The following is a 27,406-nucleotide window of genomic DNA, read 5'->3' as shown; positions in this document are numbered from 1 at the left end:
GGTATAATACAGTTTTATAGTTTGGCTTCACTTTTGCTACGAAAGACTCCTGAAGGCTCCAAACCAAGCACGAGCTGAGCACTGTTGGTGTGTCTACGTGCCTGCTACAATGCGGCTTTGAGGACCGGGGCACTTCTCACAGCACAGACGGGTTCTCCCAGCTTCTTTTTGGGTGTCACAAGGCCGTGCTCAGGTGGCTGGCTTCTGTTCACGCAAAGCTGTGCCAGCCAAGCACTAAAAGAAATATTTGTGACTTCAAATGCTTGAGTTAAGATTGCTTTTATTTTGGTGAAGCGCTTTCAGCAGTGCTTGCATCCCAGTCACAGCAGCTTTCCATCTCTGTGCTGGTCCGTGTCAGCTGAGAACACAATGCACCCGATGAGGAAATGGAACAGAATTTCCCCAGGAGCAAGTTTCTGGGGGAGGGGATTTCCTTGTTTTGGTTTGTTTCAGGCCAGGGTTCCCAGGCTCTCCAAGCCCTGCTGTGTGCATCGGTGCACAGCAACAGGCGTCAGAGCCCAGGGCTTTCCAGCATGGTGACAGTCGTGTTGCAAGGTTTGTTCTAGTGCAGGGACCCTGGAGAAATTAGGACCTTAGTCTATGAAGGGCTTAGGTGCTATCAAAAAAAAAAAGTGTTTTTTCTAATTAAAAAAATAAAAATTGCACACACTAGTGCGGAGATCTAGTAAGCTGCTGCCATGGCATAAGACAGTGCGAGCTGATTAAAGTGAAAAAATGGAATGCCTTGCTTACTTTCTGAACATCTGTGGAAGTTAGGAAAATGGTGGTGTTCTGCAAAATCTAGAAGTTCAGCTGACTTGGCTCACCTTGCACAGGAGGGCTGGCAGAGGTGGGCACCAGGTGCCCCGGCTTGGCTGCTGGCTAGAGATGGGGTCTTACTGGGACTGCAGATCGCATGGCTGGGAGGTAAGGCAGAAACGTGAAGTATTCTCTAGTGTGTTACTTGAAATGAAAGATTTTTCTCATTCCCTCCAGATACATTCTTATTCCACCACTGAAAGCAGTAGCTGGGGCCAGCGGTGACATCCTACACACAGCAAGCTTCTCTGAGTGCTGTGCACACAGAGGGAGGACTCAAATCTTCCTTTTCATATTGAAATTTGCCATCTTGTGCTGTGTTGACAGAAGGCATCCCTATTCCACCTTCACACTGCGAAATCCTTTCTTGGTGTTGCGTTTAAAGCTCAGGGCGATCTCAGGAATATCCAATTCTGCTGTGTCATGAAAATGCTGTTTTCATTATGAACGTATTACTATTTCGTTTTGTGGTTTGGTTTTACCAGCATGGGACATTGTACAGATCTAATCGTGGATGTGCTTAAACAGATGATCTCACACTCCATAAAATATTATGCATCCCTGGCCATAAATGAAAACAACGTAATTTTAAAATAAAAGATTAGAGAATGTTGTTGAGATTTGTAAATAAATGCCTTTTGGGTATTACAACTAATTTTAATGTTATTTTCTTCTTTCAGGAAAAAGGGACTTTTTAACATAGTGTATTTTCTATTTTAATTTCTTTTCAAGACAGTGTTGATAGAGTAGGGACTGGTTCTTTGAAAAAGATGCTCTGAGAGGTGCTATCAATTTGCTGTACGATTGGGTAAGTACAGGATATTTTAGAGGAAAACCGGGGAAATACCAAATTGGGATGAACATCTGCAATGCTTCTGGATACCAGCTATCCACAAGATGGCTTTATAGGCAAGTGTGTGTGGAAGGGAGTTGAGATGGTTTATATAGGAGCTGGAGAAGTAAATCAGTGCTCAGAAAGGTCAACACGTGTCACAGGGATCTCGGCCTGTAAAACTTCTGTCACTTCATCTTCCATCAGAACCGACTGATTTCCTGAACGCATGGTCTCGTTCAGTCACGGCTGGTTGCTCTCCAGTCAGGGCTCGTAAAACACCTCAGTAAATGGTTTTGCTCTGTGTTTCCTGTCCAGGTTTGAACTGATGCGCATGTGCTGGCAGTACAATCCGAAAATGAGGCCCTCCTTCCTGGAAATAATCGGGAGCATTAAAGACGAGCTGGATCCAGCATTCAAAGAGGTCTCCTTCTTCTACAGTGAAGAGAACAAGCCTCCGGATACAGAGGAGCTTGACCTGGAGACTGAAAACATGGAGAGCATTCCTTTAGATCCCTCCTCCACCCTCCAACCCACTGACAAGCACTCAGGACACAAAGCCGAGAACGGCCCAGGCGTGGTGGTCCTTCGGGCCAGCTTCGAGGAGAGACAGCCGTACGCACACATGAACGGGGGACGCAAGAATGAGAGGGCCTTACCGTTGCCCCAGTCTTCGGCCTGCTGATCCTTAGAACCAGAATCTCACAGAAACAAAACAGAAAAAAACACATGTATTGGGGGAAGAAAGAAAGAAAATTACAATATATTCAAAGCCTACTGTACCTCAGTGGATCTTCAGAACTGCCATAGCTGCACTTGGGAGAACCCTTTTTTCAGTAAACAAGTTATCGTTTTTTCTTTTTTCAATATGCAAGCAGATGTTTGTTTCAGTAAAGGACTCCATTCATGGGGCACACAGTTGGCCTTTTAAAACTCTAATGTTAACACTTAATAGCAACAGAAAACTTGAGATCTGATGTCTCTCTCTCTCTTTCTTCTCTCTCTTTCTTTCTGTCTCTGTCTTTGCTTCATAATGGGAAACATATCTGCGTGCAAGTTCAACCGTACAGCACTTTTATCAGATCAAAGATATCGCAGGCCAGGTGGCTCCCCAGTACCTTTGCAAGCACCTGCCTAACACTGTAGGTCTTTATTAAAAAACAAAAAAACAAAACAAAAAAACACATACAAAAAAAAAAAGAAACAAAAAAATAACAAAAACACACACAAAAAATACAAAAAAAATTTAAAAAGACTGGATTTTTAATGTTGCTCTTTAATCTTTTTAGGAACACGTAAAAGAATAAAAAAGGGCCATCATTCGTCCAAGGTTGTTACCATTTTCAACGCTGCCAAATTTTGCCAAAAAACTGAACTCTGTTTTTTGTTTTTGTTTTTTTTGTAGGCATGGAAGGAGCACAGTAATCAACTGCTCTGTTTAAAGGAGATCCTGACCAATAAATTCTATTCAATCATACACTGGTATTTAAAATAAAAACAAAAATCAAATTGTCTAGACCTTTTTTCAAAACTGGACAAAATGTGATTTTTTTCTTACGATGGAGAAGATAAAAGGGATGGGGTAAAGAAACAGCCCTCTCTCCACTCCTGTCCCCATCCCTATGAATTCTGGACAAAACTGGCAGTGGTGAGCTAAACAAACGTGTGCATTTTGTACAAAAAAATTCAACTGCACGCCAAAAATGAAACATGAAAAACATGAAAAAACCGGCAGAGATCTCCATCGTTGCAGCCTGCCTTCCTTCACAGGCTTGCAAGGAAAAAACACCTATAAAACAAAAATTGGAGAAGACAAAAAAAAGCAGTAACCGGATTCAAGTATATAATGCTTTGTTGACCTTTTCTCTTTATTATTAAGACTTCTCGAAGGGTCTTGCAGTTCTATGTTAGACCATGGATCATTTGCATACACATTGTCTTTTGTGTCACTTTTATAACTTTTTTACGGTTCAGATACTCATCTATATGTCTGTACAGAAAAAAGCTGCTATTTTTTTTGTTCTTTATCTTTGTGGATTTAATCTATGAAAACCTTCAGGTCTGCCCTCCTTCCCTTCCCTTCCTTCCCACTTCAACAGATTTTCTTATGCTTTGTACTATAGTGTGTAACTTTTACTTCTTCCTTCCCAGTAACTGATACCTTTCATATGATTTGCCATGAACTGTTTAATGCCTTTTTATAAATACATTTCCTCTTTTTTTTTTTCCCATTAGTTGTTTTACAACATCTTGGCTGTGTGGGTTACAGGGCTTTTGAGGAGGACATGGAGGAAGAAGGGACACCCTGCGTGGAAACACTCTGGCAGCGGTGTGGTGTTTTTAAAACCCGGTTTTCCTTCCTTCCCACTAACCTCTGCCCAGACAGCATGCGAGTCTGTTACAGTGCAAGGCATGATACAAACTCAGGTCAGAAAAAAGGTTAAATATTTAGTACATTCTTGTTCAGTGTTTCTATTCATTGTTGTACAAGGGTCCTCCCCCTCCTTCCCTCCCTGCTTGTTTTGGTCGTGGCACACATCCACCCACCCATCCCCACACACACTCCCCACACAGACAGACAGACACACACCTTTTTTATTTGTTGGGTACAACAGCAGACACCAGGCTTTTGGGTCACTGATTTTTAAAATGACTCTTTTAACTCTTCCACCCCACGAGCGAGAGCTGTACCAATTGCAGCTGGCGGTGCCATGCGTTCTTAGGGTGGCCATTAAAGACCTGGCCCAGCTCTTCGCCTTCCTGCTGAGGAAGCCCTCGTGGAGGACGCCTTGGGCTGCACTTTGCACCCCTGGTCAAAACAAAATAACGAAACAAAACAGCATGCCATTTCCATGGGGCAGGGTGGAAGCACATAGCTGAGGCCAGTGGCTCGGCTAGCAAACAGCTACGTGTTGGCAGCTATGGAAACCTGTACAAGTCCAAGCCTGTTGCTTAAATCATAGACCAAACCTCAGAACAAAAGAAAATGAGTAAGCTTGTTTGTTCAGTTGCAGAAGCCTTGGTGAAAAGGGAAGGAGGGGGCAATCATCAAGTCTTTAACCAAGGAGTCGTACCAGTTGCTCATCTTAGTTACAGCATCTAAGCCTTTGTTTAGCACTGATCCAACCAAATGATGGCAGTGAAGAGGTGGTTCTGGGATGGAAATGTTTAAATCTTTTGAGTAAGAACAAAGAATTAAAATATACTGATTGCTAGTTTTGACTGGAGATTTTAAAAAGTTTGTAGTGCTTTTTGCTTGTGTAGTTTAGGTCCCATTATCTTCTCTTGCCTCTGTCCCATAGTTATTTTTCCCTTTTAAAAATGAAAAAGACAAAAAAGTTAATTAAGAAGGTATTCTATGTAGGACTTTTTATTTATTTTTGTGATATCAGTTTAAATCACTGTAGAGATGCCCCATAATAAATTTAAATACTGAGATAAGGGTTTTTGAGTATGACAGGGGGACAGTTTTTGATTTTTTTCAAACATTTATCTACCTCACTCTTATTTTTTTATATGTGTGTATATAAAAAAAATACATCTCACATTTCTCAGCAGCCAATAAATGCCGTTGATACTGGTAACCTCTCACTCCATAAACCACATGCTCTAGGTTCTGGAGGGGAACAGTCACTGCTCATCACAAAGGGTCACTTCAGAATATTTGCCTCAATTCCAAGGAGCTTTGCCTTTTTGGTCCCAATTTGTTACTGCGAGGAGAAAACCAAGAGGTGGCTGACTTACGGTTATTCTAAGGAAACACAAAGGCTTTTTAATGTGTTGTCACGGCATGTTTAGATGAGTGGACAAATAGGTGACCTGATATAAGAACTTTAAATTATGAATATTTGATCAAATTTGTTATAGAAATGATTTGTTTACAATGTTTGCAGGTCCAGAAGAGTTTCTAGAATAAAGGAATGGACTTTCTATTTGTCTTAAGTCATTCCTGCCAATTTTTCCTCAGATACCACAAGCACCAAGGAGATACTTGGTTGAATCTGCATTCATTTGGCTCATACAGCAAGCATTGCTTTTTTTTTTTCTTTTATTTTTGACCAAAACAGTGAAAAAACCTGCCCTGGGCTGCCTGATGATATTACTACATCAAGTTTACAGCTTTGGATCTTTGCTGCTTCTGTTTAATGAAAGCACTGATTTTTTTTTCTTTTTTCTTCAAAACTAACATTGAATTGATTTTTTTTTTTTTTAATGTGCCAGTAAAACTTCAGTTCCCTTTTCATCCCCCATTTATATGCTTCGTAACTGTGGATTCTGATGGACCAGCCATCAAATTTTAACTGCCCTCTGACAGCGTGTAACTGGTTTACAGGCACACAGGACTAACACGAGCTTGCTATCAACATGATGTATAATGTTTCTCTTTTTCCAGCTCTGGCAGCTGTTCGTGCAGGTGTTGGTTGTGGTATCTGAATAATGTGGTGCTTGGCTACTTGGAGTTGTACATGGCCTCTTGAGTATACAGTCCTGTGGTTAAATACTACAGGGTTTGTCTTTGGAGGGAGCATTTCCCAAACCCGGAAAAAAAATAATAATTTTTTACTATGCTGTTTTTGTTTTCCTCCTTTTTTTGAGCTTCTTGTGACCTTTTGGTGTAGTGACTATTCCCCTCTCTTGCACATATTAATTACCACAACTGGAGATCCTCAGATCTTTCAGCTGGCTAGGAGGGTTTTGTTAAAACTGTCCAAGTTACTGGTTTTTATAATTTTATGTAGGTGGTTTAAAAATGCATTAGGAAGAAACACTAATGACGTAGCACCCATCATGATAAACATTTCAAAAAGCACTTCAATAGAAGACAGTCGTGGGACTAAAAGTACGCATGTGTGATGACAGTCAGCTCTCCTGGACCAAACCACCTTCATGATACCATTGTGTTCTGTTTGCAATTCAAGCTTAATTACTTTTTTGTTCTGTTTGTTTCCATAGCTTTTTTTGTTGTGTTTTGTGCATTTTGAATAGCTTTATTCACATGGGTTTTTCATGCAGACTTCCCTTGGACAGTAAATCAAGTTGTTTATGCATGTGAACAACTGAGAATTAATGTTGGCTTGATAGAGTCATAATATGGTTTGTAATGTTGTTCTTCCCTGAGACCACTGGCTTGTCTGGTATGGAAAATTTATTTAGAACTTGAGCTATATTTGAATAAAGTTAAAGTAATCCAATTTGTTTATAAATTAAAAGCAAAAGCCCACCCAGCCCTGAAAACCAGCATTTTGACAAATGGTACCAAGATGTTCTAATTGCAGTAGGCTAACAAATCGTCATTGCTATGGGGAAGGCTTTGATTCAGCACTCGGGCCGTTGTTCTCACCTGACTGGCATTGCAAAGCTTCGCAGTGGCACAGAAGGTGGTTTGGTTGCGAAGGAAGGTGGCTCCTATGTAAACACAGAAGTGTCAGCTGCTCGGTACTGAGATGCGCTTTCAGGGGAGCGATAAAGTAGACGCAGAAGCCAAGTGTGATGGGAAGTTTGAGGCCAGCCTGTGTTCGCCAAGTCTTTCTCAGCACGATGCCTCTGCTCTGTAAAGCTGGTTCTAAGTGATGTATGATTCCAGGGATGCTCGCACTGATGCTCCTGTTGGTCGTTAGAAACAAGTGAAGCCCGGTTTGCCCAGGACGACTGGTCACCAGATGGAACTGCTCTCAGGTCCTCTGGGAACTGCCGAGGGGTGTTCAGTACAATCTGAGTCTAAGTTAACGACACTCCTGTTGTTGGTATAACTCCATACATATATATCTATATATGCATATAGATATCTGCATATGTATATCTATAATATAGATATATATATTTAAACCCTGTTCATTCCATTAGTACAACACTTGTTTCCTGTTCTTATTTTGTCAACAGCGTGTTTAATCACTGGGCTAAACAACAGTGGAGGAAGGTGCAAGGGATCCACTCCTTACTAACCAGTGATAAAAGCCAGATATTGCAACTTAACCCATGAGTAGTTGTGCAGACAAGACTTTAAGAATGATGTGTAGAAAAAACACAGTGGCCAGGGGTGCTGAAGATACAGAACTGCAAATAGGCAGGAGGGCTTCAAAGGATGCCTCAGTTCAGAGAACTGGTTGCTCAGAGGCGAAAAGCAGCCTCCGATACTGAGTGCAGCCAGGTAAATCAGAATTGAGAAGTATTTGTATGGAGACGTATGAAAACAAAGGATATGGAAATGGATATTTACAAAGACACAGGGCTTGGCAGAAGTTTGAAGTTGTTTCCTGAGCTTGGTGTGTGGGACAGCAGCAGAGCTCAGATTCTGATCATTGGTACTTGTAAATAAACCTTTTGACTTTCCAGCTGAAGTAGTAAACTCATTAATGGGAGTTTGACGGTTTTTATTATCGATCTGTATGAATCAGTCTCAACCTACACTTGGTCTGTTTTGCAAGTACCTTAAGACTATCACTAGGTTGTATGCGAGCGTGCGTGTGTGCGTCCATCTTTTTTTGTATGCGTTACGTTGATTAGTAATCCATTAGCATTTTCAATAGGGCTTTAAGTCCAGTAGATTACGGGTAGTCAGTTGACGAAGATCTGGTTTACAAGAACTAATTAAATGTTTCATTGCGTTTTGTAAGTACATAGAATAATTTTATAAAATGTTTGTAGTTTATTAATGCCTAAAATATAATTTAAGGGCACTTTTCTGTGTCTGTGTGGGTGTGTCTGTATGTGATCAGTTTTTTTTTTTGATGGTACCAGTTTACTAGCTAGCTTTACAATATGCCAAAAAGGATTGCTAACTTGTCCAATTCATGGCTCATCCCCCTCCCCTTACCCACCCAAGCTTTGTGTCCCAGTATATAGCAAATGAATAAAGAAGTTGGGGAAATGTTCTGTATCTTCAGTATCCTGGTCTTCCAGAGCCCTCTGGTTGGGGTGGGATCATCTTAACTGGTCATTTCACTTTACTGTCTAATGCAGTTAACTTAACGGACTACACGAACCTCACTGGTTGGGGAAACAGAACGGGTTTTGCTGCTACGCAGTCTCACTTGTGCTGTTCAGTACCTGCTTTATGGTTGCCAGGTGGTTTGAAGGATACGACTGCATAAGAGAAAGAGGGAAGACAGTTTTGTAATTACTGTTGAAGAACTATTTGCAGAGGTCTTATCATTCTAAAAGTTTGTATGCAGCCTCTAAAGATACTGAGTACCATTTGAAGCTTTGTTGAAAGAGGCAAAGCAGGGTCCCTATTTATTTTTATTTAAGAATACTGAAGATCCCTTTCCCCCCCTGAAATTAGACTAACTGCATTTCTGAAGTGTTACGATGATTTAGATATTGTTTAAAATCAGCTCTTCTGTTTTCTAAACCAGTGAGGTTTGAGATGAAAGGATTGGCCAGAGTTTGTCTACCTCTGGGACAAAAACAAAACTAGAAAGTGCTAAGGAATGGATGCAGTTGCAAATACAACATTTTCCAAGTTTTCTTGTTTAAATTTTTTAAGAGAAAATTAAACAATAACATGGCCAATTTATTACATAAGAAAGACTTGCTGTGTATAAATTATTCCTAAAGAAATTCCTGTGTTTATATTAAAATGAATCAGTAGATAAAAAAAAAATTCAAAATGTTTTTGTATATTCTGTTGTAAGAATTTATTCCTGTTATTGCGATATACTCGGGATTCTTTACATTATGAAAAGAAGAAACTTTGTCTATTTTGAATGGCTGAAGCTAAGGCTCCTTTAGTTTCTCTTACTCTGCTTTTTTCTAGTAGTTTCAGTACTACATGATTTAAGTTAAATAAAAGAATTCTGTATGCATTTGTCTCTTTCTGAATTTATTGTTCCTTATTGCAGAGCAAGTACAGCTTTAAAAAAAAAGTAAATCTGTTTTTCTTCTGCCCTTTTGGCTGCACTCGATTGAGCAACTTTGAAAAAAAAAATCTTTGTGGAGGTCAGTACTGCCATTATGTTGTGTTGAAATCTAAAATATTTTAATCCAATGACACTGAGTTTGTGGGCCCTTTTTCAATGGTACTTTTGGGTCCCGCTTTGCAGTAGGTGGTTTCTTTCAATAAGGGAAGCATTTTTATTTATTTATTCGAAGGAAACCCTTTCATTTACCTCTACAGCAATCCATAGATGAGGCATTCACCCATCCAGCATGGGGTTATCAGTTTTCTGCAAAGATTGTTGGCAAAGATAGTGGCAAGAAAACTAGCATTATTCTGACGTTTCCAATTCCTCTGACTCTTGTTGTCAAAATCTTGACTAGGGCACAGTGGTGGCCCAGAGCTTGTTCAGGTGTCTGAGCCCTTAGGTTGTCCTTGGCTGTTGACCTTTTTTACTGACATGACACTTGAGGAATGAGCTTTTGTTTTCCTTAGAGAAATCCCAGATGCCCATATTAAGGTGCTGCCGTTCCATTCTGCTGTTTTTGAAAAATAACTGCTAGTTTTATGTCATAATTGTCTGGTTTGGTACTAGCAAAATTACTAAGGAGAGCACGCGTTGCCATTCCATGTGTGCTAGAGAGGACACTCTGTAAACCTCTGTCTTCGCCAGCATTAATAGTGCAGTACTTCTGTATATAGCTGCGTTTGAGACATCGAGGAGCCTGGCTTGGCAGGGGAGAAGCGCAGAAGTGATCTGTCACTGTCTGATCCCCAGTTTTACAACTTGGGATCTCATTTGGTTCCTGTTTTGTAAGAAAGATGATGTGCCATAACGCATTCCACAGCACAGTGCTTCAATGATTGCCTTTCCTGGGACAAGTTAGCTTTTTGATTTTGATGTATAAATCCCTGAATAGCCATGACCCATTGTACTGAAAGACTGTTGTCTTTGTTCTGTGCTTTGTGGAAGGACTACAGTGTTCTCCTTTGGGACAGATACTGAGAATTTGGGGTAAATGGTGTTTTGGGACAATTTAAACCCAAATCACTAACAGCATTTCAGTGTCTGCCAGATTCTAGCTTTTTATTTGCTTTCTTTTTTAAGTCACCCCAGCTCCATAGTCTGTTTTTGATGTGAAAACCTTCGTTTACAGCAGGTCTCCAAGAGATACAGATATTTGAAGAAACCTTCAGATAACAGCATCCCTGTGTGTTTTGGTTTTCCCCCGTATTTAAAGTTGTTATATGGGCACCTTCTATTAGATGAGCTATCTCGTTGGACTTGAACAGGGACTGAGAAGGACCTCTGAGATCCAGTGCTGAATGTCCTTAGAGCTGCAAGCATGGATCTTGATTCAGTAAATCTGTAGTAATGTTTTTCTACCCTTTGGAACTAGGATTGAGCATCCAAAATGTTTCTTGTTTTCTCCAAAATTTTCAAAAAAAAAATACTTAAAAGATTTTAGAAAATGTGTAACAACTTTTAAGTCCACGTTCACACACTTTCTTAAATCTGAAGCAACCTTATCATTGTTAGCAATACAAACGATGATTTTTTTTTTCTCTTAAGCTTTTTACACCAGAGTAATTTGTTTTCTGTAAGGAGATTTCGCTAAAAATAACTTGGAATATAAAAATCTTTTATGTAAGGGTTTTAAATAACAATTACATTTGCTACTTTTAAGAGGTAAGGAATTGCATTCTAAGAAATCCTTTTTTTTTTTCTCTCACGATCCATCTTACTCTCTTTCTTCCCCACACTGTTTTAACATTTCTAAGATAATTGTCTGTAATGCTTTTCCTAGAGAGTCTGCTGTTACCGATTTGGATAATGGAGGCACATGGATGAAAGCTGCTCTTCCATTACCATAATACAGAGAAGCGTAATAGGTGTAATCGCAGATATACCTGAAATATTAAGAACAAAACAGAAACAGAAACCTGGATTAAGGAACGGTAAACTTTGATTAAATTTAAATATTCTTTAAGTAGCCAAACCATATCTGGTTTATAAAATTATTTAACATATTTGTTTAGTGAGTAAAGGAAATGCTGAAATAAAACAAGCTTGAGAAACAGATATTCCTTATCTGATGATTTAGTTTCTCAGACACTCACCCAGAAGGAACTTCAAAAATAAAAATAAAATCACAAGACATGCATTCTTTTCTAGGTTTCTGTAAGACAAGTCAGATGAGAAAGGTAACACAGCCCCACTGGAACTACAACTATGCCATTACAGTACACTAATAATTTTTTTTTTTTTGTGTGGATCATAAAACCACACAGTAATGGTGAGATTGTTTCTTTTCTTTTTTTTTTTTTCCTTCCCTTATCACCCTACTTTTTAGCTTGGAGACCCAAATCCTGAAAGCACAGGCCAAGATAAGCTACTAAAAATAAGAATGATCTTTTTTTGTTTGTTTTTGTTTTTCTTTTAAATGAAGAAATTTTAATAGAAAATTGCTTCAGTACTACTGCTACACATGATGAGATCACAGACTGTTCTAAAACTACTTGTAATTGTTTTGTTCTTCGGTGTATGTATTTACATTTTGTATCCCTCCCAGTTGGGAAAGATAGATTAAAATCTGCTACTAGTCAGTATTGCTTTCAGACTCTCTAATAGCACAGGTTTACTGGGGTTGCTAATCACAGGGTGTGCTATGTTGAAACTTGTTTCCTTTGGAATTCATAAATCCATGGAAAAAAACATCTACTGACTGTAGTTTTTCACTAAGGCTTTTCTACACAGAATTTAAATTTATTCTAGTTTCATACTTGTGCCACTTGAAGACCTTGTTTCAAAGTGATTTTGGTTGGAGGAAAAGTCATTGCAAAGATTCTTCAAGGTTAACTGAGCTGGCTGAATTACTTCTGCTTTTACTCTGAGACCCCGATACGCAATGTTTACCTTCCCGCATCTCTGGAAAAGATTATATCAATCCCTTCCACTGAAATGTTTTTCCAGAGAGTCTTCATATTAATTGTAGATTCAATCTTTTCCGGACCATCTAGCATGCAACAGCCACCTTCTGGGTGAAAACCACAAGCATCCATCTCTTTGTAGCCTTTGTTCTTCCCACACTGCTCAAGGATGATGATTGCTTTGGTGGATGAAGCCAGCCCAACATGAACAGTAAGCTGGTTTTTCCCACCGGAGTGAATAACAGGAAATTAAAAATGAGACCTGTTTTTTAAAAACATGTAATGTAATAGTGCCAAGCATTATGTGAAATACTAGCTTCGAGGTAGGGAGTCTTGCTGTAGCTCATGCCTAAAGAAAACTTTGATAAGAGATTATAAATGAGAACAAAATTGTGCTTTAGTTTGTTTTTCTGTTGTGTCTAGTCAACTCGGGACTTCAATGCTTCAGTACATTTTTTTTTTTTTTGCACCATGCAATTTATGGTGGATATTTTTTACTTTGTTCTGCATGCAATTCTGCTGTTTAAATGGCACAGAGTTAAAGCAGCATGCTAATTACTGTGTGCTCCAAAGTTCAGTTTGAAACCTTTATCACTGTTTTAATAGTCACTATCCAGAGTTGTCTGATGCATGTTGTGCAATAATCTTTTAGAAATCTTTTTAAAGATCCACTGAAAATAGTATTATTCAGAAATGAAGAGAAAGATTGCCCAACCTTGTAACTAACTACTCACTAGTGGCTGAAGAGTTGTCCATATCTTGAAGACTTGCTCCTTTGCTTTTTGGTAAACCACTGGCAGTTGCGTGATACGGAGATCTATGGTTTTACCAAGGCCTCTCTTGGACAGCTCCTATAAATACAAAAAATAAAATATATCAAATCAAACAAAAAAACATGATGGATGTTGAGGATGTAAGAACATTGGATTTCTCACTGTGATGAAAGAAATCGGGCTGATCCAACTGAGAAAACATATGGAAGAACATTGTAATGCATTGTTTCCTAGCCCCATTGTTCCCTAGTGTCACATCTGTGTTGACCCACTGTTGTATTTTCCAAAGGGATGCTCCGTGTCCAGTGGGTGGTTTGTGTAATTCCTACTGCTTAGGGACTGCTCAATGGGGAAGCATGAAATGCAGAAATTCTCAGAAAAGATCCATGCTGAAAGTGTCTATTATGCTTTGATACAGTTAAGAGCTGTTCCTCATGAAGACCTAATAGATAAACCTGTGCTTCTGGAGACAAATGAGGGAGAATTCACGAGCTGTCACTCAGGTGATGTGCCATCTGTTGGCTTGAACTGCGTCTGGTAACCTCTGCTGTACTGTCAGTACGAGGTCACACTTAGAAAGGGTTTAACTGCGTTTTGGTCTAGAATATGTTTCCCCGGTAAAAGAAGGAAATGTTATTTATTGGAATGTTATCTCTCTGTCATTTAGTTGCAGTTCTGCATAGGGTCCTTTCCCAAAGGAAACAAAAATTGTGCTCAGGTTTGAGGTGAAAGAAACAAAGGCATTCTTGAAAACAGCAGGTTGGCCAGATGGTTGGAAGATGTCCTGGAGAATAGTCAAGGATGAATGTCATGTGGAAAAGACTTGAAATTGTTTTGTCAGTGGAACAAGGCATAGGTCTCTAAGTAGAAGGTAGAATACTTGCAATGGCAGGATGCAGAAAGAATGCATCTGAGGCAGAAAGCTGTCCCAGAGAAGTAAAATGGTGGTTGAAAATTCCTGTTGCATCTTAGTAGACCGCTTCCAAACGAGGGTACAGATTTTCTGAGCTTCTAAGGAGGACCTAGGCAAGAAGGCAGTAGCAGCAGTATCTGATTATACCAAGGAATTTGTAACTTTTTTGTCAATGTTGTTGTTTCCTCAAGCTTTCCTTTCTTAATAAGGATACTTGTACGGATGGGGCCCACAGTTCTAAGCTGTGTTAACTGGGAAATTTGCCCTTCAATGCTGACTTCCTATATAAACTGTTCCAATTTTCTTGTCAGCGGAAACATTGATTAGCTGTGCTCAATAAACTATTTGACACAAGCAAGGAAACAATGCCTGCAGGGAAGTAAACACATCTAGAGAACACTGCCAGCCTTTTTTCCTCTGGGCGCTGACAGTCTTTGAGAGGCCATTGCATCATCTTGCTTAAGAATGCTGCACTGTGTCTTAGCTTCCAAAAAAGAAAACCCCAGCTGGTTCACAATTAGCATTTTATTTTCTCAAACATCTTTAATTTTAATATTTAATGAGATTCTTCCTTTTTAACTGTAAGGCTTAAAGTCCTTGGCTATCCATAACTTTGGTACAGAATTTGGAGACAAGAGAAGAGTTGTTAGGCTATTTTCCTCTTGCGCTGTCTGGACTGACATTCTGTTGTCACCATTTGTCACAGGAAAAATGCAGGAATACTTTTTGTGCAGAACAAAATCAGAAGCTGGCCGGTAGCCCAGAGCTGGGAATTTGTGTCAAAGACAGATAGTTTGCTTCGTCCCACGAAATTCCAGCATGTTGTCAATAATGTATATTACTCTGTTGTCTAGGAATCCTAACCACGGACTTGCACACCATTAGACCAGATGTTGTGTGAACGGAACAACCAAAATGGTTAAGGCTGAGACAAGGAACAACCTAAATATTTTTTGCATTTAAGGTGAGAGACTGAAGATGGTTAGAGAGGAAGACTGGATCTGGAAACTAAAGAGCTCACATTGGTGAATTAATTCAGTAAACAAGTGTGTCTGTTGTAACTGAAACAGCAAAGGAAATGTTGAGGGATGACAGAAGTTTTGGAGGACATTTTTGTGGGAAAAGTGGTTCAAAAGAAAGCATAAAGGTTTGTTGTTGGAATGTTTTTCTAAAAGGGAAATGGAATCCAGCATTATCAGCTGACAACATGGAGCGATGGCGAGTTGTGATCATAGTCCCAATTCAGTGGAGCTCTGGCCCACGTCCCTGCGTAGCCCTCTCCAAACAGAGGTGATTTGCACAGAACAGTTGAGCTCAGAAGCAGTGGTTGTGTGTCACACTGGGTGTTACAAGCAACCTAAACATTTAGAAAACTCCAGGAAATTTCACAGAGTTTGCTTGAGTTTCCACTGATTTGGGTTGCCTGGAAGTCGGGGGGTGGGGAGTTATGTTGTGTGTGTTAATTTTGTGAACCTCATTCAAAAAGGCATGTGTTGGTGCAGAAAGAAAAACACAGATATCCGTTGACCCAGTCAGTCTGCAATCATGTTGCAAAGGTTTTTTTGGTTGCAGGTTTTGTTTGTTTGTGTTTTGTTTTGTTTTCTTTTACTCCTGTAGATACCTCTTTAAAGCTTCAGGGATGTAAGAAAGTTCCAGAACAGCAATGGAGGAGCTGAATAGCAATGTCTTAGTTTCACAGATGATGAAACTAAAGCAGAGAGGGAGCGAGAGAGATTAAATGACAAATTTCCAAAGACCACATGGCCAGTGGCAGGATGAAAAACTGCGCTCAGAGATCTGATCCTCATCTCCTGATAGCAAACATAGTTCCCAGAAGCAGTTGGAAATGTGACCTGTTCTTTGCACTAACAGTTTAATTGCTGTGAATGTTGTCACTCAACTTGCATTTGTGCTCTATTAACTGGGGACTTCGACCTTGATGGTAGATTGTCCTGCTACGCTTTTTTAGCTGCCAAGTAACAGAGGGGCGTTTCTGGAGGAGACACAGAAACAGGGTCAGATCAAGGGGTATTGGTGGGACCACCAGTCTGTAACACAGAATAAACAATTCAGGGGATCTGAGATTCTGAGGGTCCCATGTGGTACTGAAGAGCACATCGTAATATCTCAGTTTGGTCTGTCTGCAACTGTGGAGTAAATGCTTGGTGGAGTTTTCATCTAGGGAGACTGTTCTGTGCTTCGAGAGTTAAAAGTGCTGCTGGTAGAGATTTCATGCATATTTTAGAAGGGTATTTCAGGTGAATGGACTTATGAGAACCATGAAAAACTTAGTGAGACAGGTTTCTAGAAGAGAAGCTGTCCTTCTAGTGCTAGATAACCATGTTGGGCCATGTGACACCGTCTATAAAAGCCATGAAGCTTTTCTCAGTGACCCTGAATTGACGGGTTCACCTGTACTTTCAGATCCTTTTGATTCTCCTTTTCCCTAAACACTCAAGAGGGGCACTTGCTAAGGAATGAGAGAGCTCTATAGATGTGATGCTGATGGATGCCTTGTGTGCGAGGCTTCCTGTGCTGCGAAGAGACCTTGGATTAATGCAAACATAGCAGGGTACGCCTCGCATGCTTTGAATATTTTATTTCCATGTTATGAAAGAGGCAAGGCGGGACAATGCACTGGTACATAGTATCAATAAGAATTCCAAGAACTCAGAACAAATGCTCTTTCTAAACCAGCAGAAACAGAGATTGGTAAAGTCTTATTAACACTTATCGTCTGTTTCTTGGAGATGTCAGAAAACGGAAATTTTCCACCAAATCTGAGGTAGTAAATAGTTAATTTGTAAGAGAAACAACATGGCACAACCATTTTTTGGAGTGCCTAGTGAAGGGGCATGGAAGGGATGCAACTATTGGAATGGCTGTGTGCTCACTGGATAAATCTCTGATCCATCCTACAGCAAGAAAAGAGATTCAGGAAAATTGCTGATCCCATCAGCAAAGTGGAGAGTGAAAAAGCATCCTGCAGTGAAGCTAACAACAGTGATTTTAAGCAAGCATATGTGTGTAAGAGCGAGTGTTTCTCACAAAAGTGAAGCCATTGCTCTTCAGCAAAGGCTCCATTCCTAAAGGCATGGAGGGTAAGGCTGTACTTTGAGAATTAGGATTCTAGGACTCCCAATACACGTACTTCTACAGGATTTGAGGTGCTTTTGGTGTGAGGACCTGCCTGGGATATCAAGTCTTAAGACAATAGATATCAGTGTTGCAACATCACTGAGACTGCAATGGTATCCTGGCTTTTGATAAGTGTCAATTCATTTTGAGGTACTAATTAGGATACTTCTGGATAATGCTACACAACCATTAAGCCTGCATAATCCTGTTCAGTAGCTCTGGTCTGACTGCTCAGTTCTTTCTTGATGACGAGTTTGAGTGTACTCTTGCTTAATTCTCAGAAAAGAGAGTCAGCAGAAGGACTTTATGTGACGTTAGTGATCCATGCAGGAACCACAAGCCAAGTCTACATTTTGCTATCTTTAATATCTGTGCATGAGCTTCCTGAAGACCATTGGACTACTCATGTGAACAAGCCCAATGAACAATACCATGAGATTGCTATTTAGTATGGAAAAGCCTATCAAAATTCAAAGTACTTCCAGATTTGCAGCAAATTTCCCTGAATTGTCTGGATTAACTACCTTTGCCAGGGAATAGGAAACCAAAGCAGCATGACCAGCATGAATAAAAATTAATTCCACACAGAGGGTGTCACACCAGAGGGAAATGGATTCGTTATCCTTCATACACAAGGACTGACATCTGTTTCATTATGGAATGCTGTAGTCCATGTTATATAACTTCCTCACATAGCAAGTGCATGGCATTGTTACAGAAAACTCATCTCATCAGTGCGTTTTGGCTTTAGGCTGTTTTGCTTGCAGATAAAGAACATGTTTTATTTTCAATGAGAAGCGGATGATATTGCGTCCAAAATTAGAACCAATAGGAATCAGGAGATAATGAGTACAAACATTGTCAACTGACAAATATTTGTGGTTTAGGGCACATGTCAAGTTGGAGTTGAGATAATTTATGGATCTCCTGTGATGGCTGGGGTGTGGAAAGGTGTAACAGAAGTATTTTTGTTTCTTGTTAGCCTACAGGGATAACTCATGACTAGTCCCTCATGACTTTGAGTGGATAATAGATCTATTCTTCCAAACACCAACTTGCACTCGGTGTTCCTATCCCAGCAAAGCTAGAATAGAAAATCTGTATGGGTTGGTGGAGTTGCTATAGCTTTGTTCTTTGGAAAAAGTTACTAGTTCCTTGTTTTTCCATCATCTTGCCTCAACTGCACTTCACTTTGAAGACAGATCCTCAGTAGCTGTCACCAAAAAATGTAATACAGTCTTAGTACTGTAGGGCCATCATCTTTCTGTCACCACTAGTACTTTTTCATGTCAAAAAAAAGGCAAAAGCTGCCTTTTTCATTCCAGTGTCCAGATGGATTTAAATATTTACAGACTTATTTCAGTTCCTCTAATAGACCATACTCCCCTCAGGCTACACTTGTATGAGAAGGAATTCACCTTAGACATGATAAAATGCATTGTGGTACAGAATGGCCTGTTTACAGAAGACAGAGATAAACTGTGGCGTATGCGTTAGTTGCAGATAAGGCACCATTCCCATGGGGAAAAAACAACTCCTCAATTTTTTAAATAATATTTTGAAAAAAAAAATCTTGCAAATGATGTTCACTTAATTATTCTCTTCCCTCCATGTTGGGGGGTCTTTTCTAAGAGGCACAATTCTATTTAATAAGACATGAGAAGTAAGTTTCTAGAAGGGAATAGAAAGCCTTGAAACAGTTCATGGTTGGATCTCCACAAAATATAAAACACCTCCCTCCCTTTTTTGTTATGCTTACCTTCACTGCTTCCCAGCTAGAATTAACCAGGTGTTGTCTAAAGGGACCAAAACCTGGAAAGGAAAAAAAGGTGCTTTTAACCTATGTTTGCACTGCAAGTTTAGATTACGTGACAAGTATGCACCCTCATTTTGTTCTTTGTTATAATATTTTTGTTTATGGAGGTTGACATTTTCTTAGATAGTACTTTCTCCCTTTGTAACATTTAGGGGAATAGCATTTTCATTTTTGCATGTGCTGCCATAAGAACTAATCCCACAATCTTCATTCGTGTCAAGGCTTCCTTATGCAATGTCCTTAACTGAAGTTGGTAAATGTACTGGAGCCAGTGGGACAGTTCATGTAAGTGATGATTTGGGTGATGATGATATCATCCACTGCAGAAATACCACTACTAAATGAACTGGTGTCAAATACTCCCAGGTCACTGTCAACGTACTATTCTTATTGTTAAGGCTCCTGAAGATGAAGGCATGCGTGTTTGAAAGAGTAAAATTGGATTTTATTCGGAATTTTTTTTTGAATCCCAGGTAACAGAAAATTAAGTTTTCCATCAGGGAAAACGTGCTTTTTGTGGTACTGGGCAAAATCTTTCATCACTTGTTCCCCACAGGAAAAGAGAGGGGAAAGGGAAAAGGACTCTTTGAATCCAAAGTACTATATTTAATTTTACAATTAAAAAAAAAAAAAGATTCTTTAATAAAAAGAAAAAAATCATTTTGACCTAGATGGGCATTTTATCATGAAAGAGTTTGATGGAATACTCCCACTATCTTTATTAATCTCAATTACTGTTCTCAGTCCATTGTGTTGGCAAGTCTTTGATACTGGGTGGCAGGAAAACTAGTTTGTGAAATGGTTTTAATGCTTCACTTTTTAAATATTTAAAAATCTACAAATGGACAAATAAATACTTACAGCATATGATTGCTGTTTTGCACGTTTAAAGTTACTTGTATGTGGGAACAATTAAGCCTAAATGTAGGTTTATGACAGCTTTAATAATTGTTAGATTTTAAGCATTTCTTAATTTGTTGATACTTACTTCATAACTGCTCACTATTTTCTCTTTAATATTATGAAAAGCCTGATGGTGCTAGTACTTTTGACAATGATTTCCTCAGGCTTAAGTTTGTACTAGGGGGAGGAGAGGGAATAGGGGAAATAGCATGCATTTCACATTCACAGGGAACAAAAAATATCTGACTAGTCCCACTCCACTTTCAGAGGGAAATTAGGGAGACACTCACTTCATTCTGAAGCTGTTGTGTATGTTTGTGTACCTGTGTGCGTCTGGAACAGTAGAATTATAATACAGTTATTAAGTAGGTCACAAACACATGCATCTCAGTCTTGGCCTTAAGAAACCACCATTTGGGATAAAATTGTTCTACAAAAAGAAATGAGTAAATGTAGGAGAGTTGTACAGTACTGACATACCTGCAACAACTTGAAGAGCTAACTGGCTCAATATTATTAGGCACTATATAACAAACTGGGCTCGGTGCCAGCAGGTTTATATTATGAGCAGGTGAAAATGTGACAGAGGCATGCTGTGATAATCTCTGTAATAGCTTAAAGATGCACCTGTGTCTCTAATGGGACACACTAGTCTGAAACCATTTGAACGAGTATATTTCTGCATGTAAATGGCTATGTAAGGAGAGGAAGAAAAAATAAGGTGCTAAAGAAGCGTGCCCATCAAGGTTATATGCTATAAATATCATAGGAGAGAGCCAGGTTGCCAGCCTTTTAAGAGGTTAGCAAATACCTCTTGCTCTCTCCTGTACTCCCATTCATTTCAACTGCAGTTGTTTGGAGCAAGACAAACTAGTTCTGCTCATCTTGGAGCCATTAAAAAAAAGAAGTGTTTAATTGAAAACAGCAAGATGCAGATCTCTTTGATGTAGCTTCAACCTCATTCCTTTGTCCTCAGATGACCCGCACTGGAAAATTATCCAGCAACTCACATGTCAAGATATGTGTAATGATTGCCTTTAAATGAGCCAGTGGCAATGAGAGGAATAGCGAGCAGCAGCATTCCTTAAGAGCTTTAACCTTTTTAAAAACTCAGAAGTCTCTAGCTGGTGTTTCTGTCACTGTAATTCAGCAGCAGTTATAGCCAGCAAGAGAAAAAGATATTCTGTCCCTTGTGCTGCATGTGCAGGCATGCTCTTTTGATATATTTAATTTAATGGTCTAGTTTAGCGGCAATGAGGTAGCATCTCCTGTTTAAATTTCCCTTACTTTGCCATGAATCAGACCCTGAAACTTGCCATGTGTTGCTCTAATTCTGGACACTGAGTATGTGACATTGTGATGCAACCTGGTTTTGTTGCTTTAGAGCTCCTTTTGGGTAAGCTTTATCTAATGCTAGCCTGCACTGCCTTGAGCTACGTGGTTTGGATCAGAGAGAATGTCAACAAAGATTAAAACATGGAGAGAATGAACAACAAACCAAACTGGATGGCAGTGAAGAGGGCATACTGCAGTCTGTTTCCTCTGACATATATCTGATTTTCTTAAGAAGGCACAGTAGTAAGTTATTTTCCATTTGGAATTGTTAGTATGACCATTTGCTACTGTTTTTCCCTCTGGGGAACTGTTTATGACAGAGATCAAGTATGTGTGTATACTATCTCTAGCTAAAAGAAGAAGAAAATAAAAAATCTTACCAGTTACAACCACAGTGGATTTCGAATCCATGCTCCAAAAGGTGAAATCTTGTTGTCTTTCACTTCCAAACAACAGTATCACAATTCATGCATCTGTGGCAGACTTCCTCATTTGGGGCATCTATTTTTTGATTCAAGCTGTTCAGCAGCATGCACGTTTCTATTGGATGAAGGAAAAGGTTTCATAAAGCTGAGACATGTTGGGATTCACCTTACATGGATAGTTTGTGATCTATATAACTTTCAAAACAAATTGTTACGTTTCATTATTAGAGATAGAAGGCTGGCTGATTGGGACTGCACCAAATGTCTTTTTCTCTTACCATGCAAGCAACAACAGTATTTGGGGAAGAACAGAAAAGACTTAAAGAAACTTTTTGAAAAATATACTGCAATATCAGAAACCTGTTTATATACAAGTAAGCAAAAGTAATTAGATCAATTTTATTGTATGTCTATGAATATTGTGTTTTCAGCACAGCTGTAATTCACTTTAATCGTGAACAATTCATTAGCTACAAAAATGTATCTGTCCATTTCCACTGTCTTTATGCCTCTTTCTTACCACCTATAAATACAGAGGCAACTCTTCTGTTCTTCCTCATAGCACTTACCTAATTTACTAATCTTGAGCTTTATCTTAAGCCTTCTATTAAATACTTCAAGCACCTTACACTTTCAAAAATAAACAGGAAAATATGCATTTGCTAAAGCAAAATATTTACTTGGTAATAACATTGAATGGACAACATATTACAAAATTTCTCTCCAACTTAAAAGGTCAAAGGAACCCTAGAAGCTGGGTTATAACTTGTTGAAACTGGGGAGCTTAATTGTCTGTCTTCATTAAACTGAAGTGCAAGAACCAATAGGGGGCCTGAAATCAAAACATATGCACATTGTCACTGCCCAAAACAAAAGCATATGAAAGTCCTCTCGGGAATTATAACTATGTGGGCAGAGGGTTTTGCTGGGTCTTGTTTTGAGTAGGAAGTGTATGCGTGTGTGTGAGAGAGAGAGGAGAAATAAACTAAGAATAGAAAGCCACTATATAGTCTCAAGAGAGATGGTAATTATGAGACCTTAAGAAAAAAACGCCTGAAGAAATCTCTTGGATTGGGTGGTGGCTGAGCAAAGTTTGGAGCTATGAGCTGTTTCTGTCATCTGAATCCTCCTGCGCTGAGAGAGAGAAATTTGTGGATTCTTTTAAATAAAATGACCCTGCTTACACTGCCCATGTCTCTTCCCGACTAATACAACTTGCAAAACTCACTTTTGCTAGCCACTGAGGCTGAAGGAGTGGCTAACACAGTAAATGTGAAGAACTCTACAGCTTTAAATAATGCCAAATTTGATGCAGCCTTCAGTGAATTGCACCTACAATGCCATAGTCTTTCATTCCCCTACGTCATTTAAGATTTTTACCAATTATTTTCAGTGTTGCTGGTTACTAAAACGTCTCCTGTGATACCGAACAGGACAATGACATACCAGTCCTCTCACAGTTATTTCAGACATACTTTTTTTTAAATGTATATCGGTAAATTAAAAAAAAAAAATCTCTCTACCTCATATAGGGAGGTCTAATGAACAAAGCATATGCAAGGAATACAACAGCATTTAAGACCTACAGTTGCTTAATTAATTTCCTGCATATGAAATTATGAATGTGTTTTGTTTGTGACATTACAGCAGCTTTATAGACTTATATTGAGGGTATTAGTTGAATGCTGGGAAACACTAGACATTTTATTAGATGTTCTTGCATAGTATAGATATCTGTTAGATCCATATACTCTGAAACAACTGAAATTAAAGCTACTCTTGAAATTTTTGAGAACCTATGAGTGTAGCTTTATTATTAGCACTCACACACGTATATGTATTCATAACATATGGATACTTGAGGTTTGTGCAAATTTGTCTCCCCATTTACAATTAAGAGACTGAGCCCTGGCTATTCGAAGGCAAATCACAGACACAGCTGACTCAGCCATAACTAACACTGGTTGTTTTTCTTCCTGCTATATACAAGTATGATTAGCATAGTACTCATCTTGGGGTAAAAAAGAATTGGATGCAACTCAACTATGAAAGCCCAAGTTATCTCTTTGAACACTTTACCGTACAGTTGTTTGATATGTTTAAAATGTTTTGAACTCCTAAGAGGAAAAGGCATTTTCTGTAAATGCACTCTCACCACATTGCAGAAGTACCAGAATACTGCTCAAATAGCTCTTTAGTGGTGAAGGTAACAAGAACTGAATATGGCCTTTCATTTAGAAACAGCTCTTCAAATTTTATCCCTTTTATTATTACTTACATATAGATTTTTTATTTCTTGCTATTGGCAAGAACCAACCAACATGTTAAACTGTTAAGTGGAAATGTTTAATATATTCCAAATTTATCTCAGCTGTCCAGCGTTTAATGAGAGGAGGGAGAAATCAAGCTGTTATGCTATTTAACACTAAACTATAATGGGACTTTAAATAGAAATTTCAGCATCTAACACTTTACATTTCTTTTCCACTCAATAAAAATAAATGATCCTCAGGGAAGACCAAAGATGGCATACAGGTAGGTGGAATGTAATGTCACAAAAAGAGAAGAGACAAACATTTTGGTGTGAAGTTTGCTATTCCCTATAGACCACTGACCCACATGATGATGAAACCCCTGGGCTGAGAACAACGTGCATGATACTCAGGGAATGCTGGAAAGTGCAAAGCTTCAAGTGATCACAAGAATGTGAAGAAACTCACTGATGTGCTGTGAAGTGGTTGCGTGACATCGGCTTTTTTGAAAGTCATGGTGTATGTGCGGACATTGCGTTGCCCTATTGTGGGGAGAAAAATTGCTTTGCCTTGTTGAGGAAAGAAAATGCAAATCTACGTTACCATGTTTTCAAAAATATTTGAAGGGAAGATCAACCCTGTGGAGTTTTCTTTTAAATGCCGACAGGGAACAGAGCGTGTAACAGCAACATGAGGCACTTAAAGCACTTTCCTGAAATGTTGTGTCCGATAGACTGAAACCAGTGGTGTTCCCTGACAGCAAGCCCAAAGGAAAGCTTGCTTGTTTCTGTGCAAATGTACTATTATTTCCATGTACTTTCCCCCCCTACTTTTTACTTTGATACTTGTGCTAGCTATTTTAGAAATAATTAAGCAATCAGACAATCTCGGTAGGAAGGCTCCCAGGAGTCAACACCTGCATTCTGTTTTCTAATTTTGACAACTGTGTATTCTTTTTCATATACCTACCTCTACTTCAGTTGTTAATAACGAACAGCAGGCTAGATTTTTCAAAAGCCTCTTTTACATTGCTAAAGATCACTGCAGTACACGTCTGAACAGTCATAAAAATACCATTTTTGCACTTCGCTATTCCCAGGGCTTAACGAAACTGGCATTAGCCCTATCGTTTGTCATCCTGGACCTTTTAAATGAAGAATTTAGAACTTCTATTCAGCATTTTTTACGGCGAAGTGCGATGCTTGTCTGGTGCTTGCCGGGGGGAGGACAGGAGCTGCTCCTTAGCCCCCCTGCCACCTTGCCCTGCGTTTGCAGCCACCTTCTCCTACCCTTTTTAGCCTTCCCTCCTAGCGAAGCGGCGCTAGGCCGGTTTATCACAACCTCCTCCGCTCTTTCGTTCCCCTCCAGCCACCTCTCCCCTCAGCCCGGCCGCTGCTCCTCGCGTCCCGCCCTCACCGGCTGCCGGGCAGGGCCGGGGCCCCGCCGCCATCCCACCGCGGGCCGGGGGCGGGCCAGGCGGCCGGAGCCCGCCTCCGAGGCAGTGATGGAGGCCGAGGGAGGAGGAAGAGCCGCCGCTGGTAAGAGGGGAGGGAGAGCGCTCGCCGCCCGGGCCCGCACTCCCCCGCGGCTTCGCCTCCTTCCCTCGCCGGCCCCTCGTCCCGTCTCTCCCTTCACGCCACCCTCTCCTCCTCCTCCTCCTCCTCCTCCTCCTCCTCCTCCTCCTCCTCCTCCTCAGGGCGGCCGTTTCGCCTCCCTCCTGCCGCCCTCGATGTCCCCCCGGGCCGGCTGCTCACCCGCGGGAGGCAGGACGCGGTGCCTCGCAGCCCCGCCGGGCGCCTCCTCCTGTGAGGGGCCGCCGGGCGCCCCCCGCCGCCGCGAAATGGCGGCGTCTCCTCAGCGCCCGCCTCGGGGCGCTGCTGAAGCGCCCAACGTGCCGCCCTGCCCTCCTCGTGAACACTTTGGTGCCCTCGCCTGCGCTCACGGCAGGGCGAGCCCCGGCTCCTCGTGGTCGTGTTCCCAACCCGCAGTTTTCCACAGGGTGGCTGAGGTGAGGAGGTGCCCCTGGGGTGGACCCGTCTGACGCCCTCCTCAAAGTGGGCCTACTAGAGCAAGTCGCTAAAGTTTTTCTTTTCTCCCTTTCCCGAGCACACAAGTAGCTTCTCCAGTTTTTTAGGGTAGCCCAAACCCGCCCTGAAGCAGAGAGGAGCTGGCCCCAGAATTTAAGGCAGCTTTGGTTCAGCGGGTGGTGCTGGTAAAAAGGCGCATCTTGTGTACGTGTAGAGGCACAGGTGCATCGGGCTGTAACTTTAACGGTGAAGTACTTGAGAACTAATAAAGAGCAGAGGCAATACTGTGTAAACATACTTTTACATCTGTAAGGCCCAGTTGCAGAGGACATGTTAAAGTGTTTACTCAGACTGAGGTACAACACGGTTTCGGGGATGGAAGGAGCAGTAAACACATAGTGCCTTGACCACCAAGAAATAACTTGCCGCATTATTTTGGTGTAGAGAGGAGGTATAAAAGGCTTTCTACGTTGCCCTTGGTTACTTAAGAAAGGGTATTCAGTAAGTACTTTCTTTGTTGATCGTGAGATGATTGTAGGACAAGACATGGTTTGTAATGATTAATTTTTTGGGGGAGAGAAAAACCATCTGCTTTCGGCCCAAATTGATCTACTGGTGTTTTTGGCCATAGCTAAAGAGCTTCTCTGCCTAGTGTGGGCCAACAGAGAGAACTCGCAATTTGTTATGAGGTGGAACACCGCTTTGAAATGAATAGACACTGAGTTCCCAAATGACAACACTCCTGGTGCTTGGTATGGGATCTTATTTTAGGACAGGTGAATCTTCTGCACATGCTCTATCATGGATTTCCAAGGCAGTCTGGCATGTGTAGTGTTCCTGGTTTATATTTGACTAGGAGCACTTCCAAGAATCTCTGTTCATGCACTTGTTTGGATAAGGGCCCGTTGCATCACCTCAGTTAGCTTTTGCACTGCTTTCCCTCCTGCTCGGTTTTTATGCTCTTCTTTCTTAATTTGTCATGCTAGCAGGTAAATGGAGAGAAAGTGAATTTATCTTCTGAAACGCATTTTAAGTTGCTGCCATTTATCTAAAGCACCTACTTCATCCCCTTCAGTAAAATAATGATGTTGTTCATTAGTTCCTCTAACTGCTGATGGCTAAATGCACTGTAGTCAGATGGCTCTATTTTTTCCCTCTTATCAGCCACTTCTGAAAGTCAAACATTGGTAATAATCTTCTTTTTTTTTTGATACTCTTAATTCTGCTGATGTTTTTAAATAAAATGTCTCTAGATGAATGAGCCTTGGTTTTTCATGTTCAGGCAAATGTGCTGTTGGGCACTTCAGGTTCTGTCAACATTTTTTTCCCCAATTTTTTTCATTATTCTTGAATGTTTAAAATAGTT

At 40.3% G+C, this 27,406-nt stretch overlaps 3 protein-coding genes across 8 annotated transcripts in view; 2 read left to right on the top strand and 1 right to left on the bottom strand.

Moving 5' to 3' along the window:
• Positions 1–9,456, top strand: part of IGF1R (insulin like growth factor 1 receptor) — a 180,797-nt gene extending 171,341 nt beyond the window's left edge. For all 3 annotated transcript variants that reach the window (XM_035554764.1, XM_035554765.2, XM_035554766.2), the window contains one exon: positions 1,970–9,456. In XM_035554764.1, the coding sequence (XP_035410657.1) occupies positions 1,970–2,336 (367 nt within the window). In that variant the 3' untranslated portion in view covers positions 2,337–9,456. The remainder of the gene's footprint in view (positions 1–1,969) is intronic.
• A 143-nt stretch (positions 9,457–9,599) lies between these two features.
• PGPEP1L (pyroglutamyl-peptidase I like) lies at positions 9,600–26,005 on the bottom strand. 4 transcript variants are annotated; one of them, XM_035554772.2, is made up of 6 exons: positions 25,768–26,005; positions 21,717–21,876; positions 19,042–19,094; positions 13,193–13,309; positions 12,445–12,617; positions 9,600–11,438 (listed from the first exon to the last, which is right to left on the bottom strand). In XM_035554772.2, exons 2-6 carry the CDS (start codon positions 21,745–21,747, stop codon positions 11,270–11,272), a joined length of 543 nt encoding a protein of 180 aa, XP_035410665.1. In that variant the 5' UTR covers positions 21,748–21,876; positions 25,768–26,005; the 3' UTR covers positions 9,600–11,269. The 4 variants fall into 4 exon arrangements, with proteins under 4 accessions (XP_035410665.1, XP_035410661.1, XP_035410663.1 ...); XM_035554768.2 differs by having other exon boundaries at positions 12,445–12,674; positions 25,768–26,002; XM_035554770.2 differs by lacking the exon at positions 25,768–26,005 and adding an exon at positions 25,430–25,520 and having other exon boundaries at positions 12,445–12,674.
• FAM169BP (Protein FAM169B) overlaps positions 25,494–27,406 on the top strand; it is a 39,034-nt gene continuing 37,121 nt past the window's right edge. Inside the window, exon 1 of the mRNA XM_035554773.2 lies at positions 25,494–25,551. Coding sequence (XP_035410666.1) covers positions 25,518–25,551 — 34 coding nt within the window. The 5' untranslated portion in view covers positions 25,494–25,517. The remainder of the gene's footprint in view (positions 25,552–27,406) is intronic.

This window comes from Cygnus atratus, chromosome 11, assembly GCF_013377495.2.
Source record: "Cygnus atratus isolate AKBS03 ecotype Queensland, Australia chromosome 11, CAtr_DNAZoo_HiC_assembly, whole genome shotgun sequence".
Classification (NCBI taxonomy): domain Eukaryota; kingdom Metazoa; phylum Chordata; class Aves; order Anseriformes; family Anatidae; genus Cygnus; species Cygnus atratus.
Note: the sequence above shows the minus strand (reverse complement) of the source record. Positions and strands in the feature narration are given on the sequence as shown.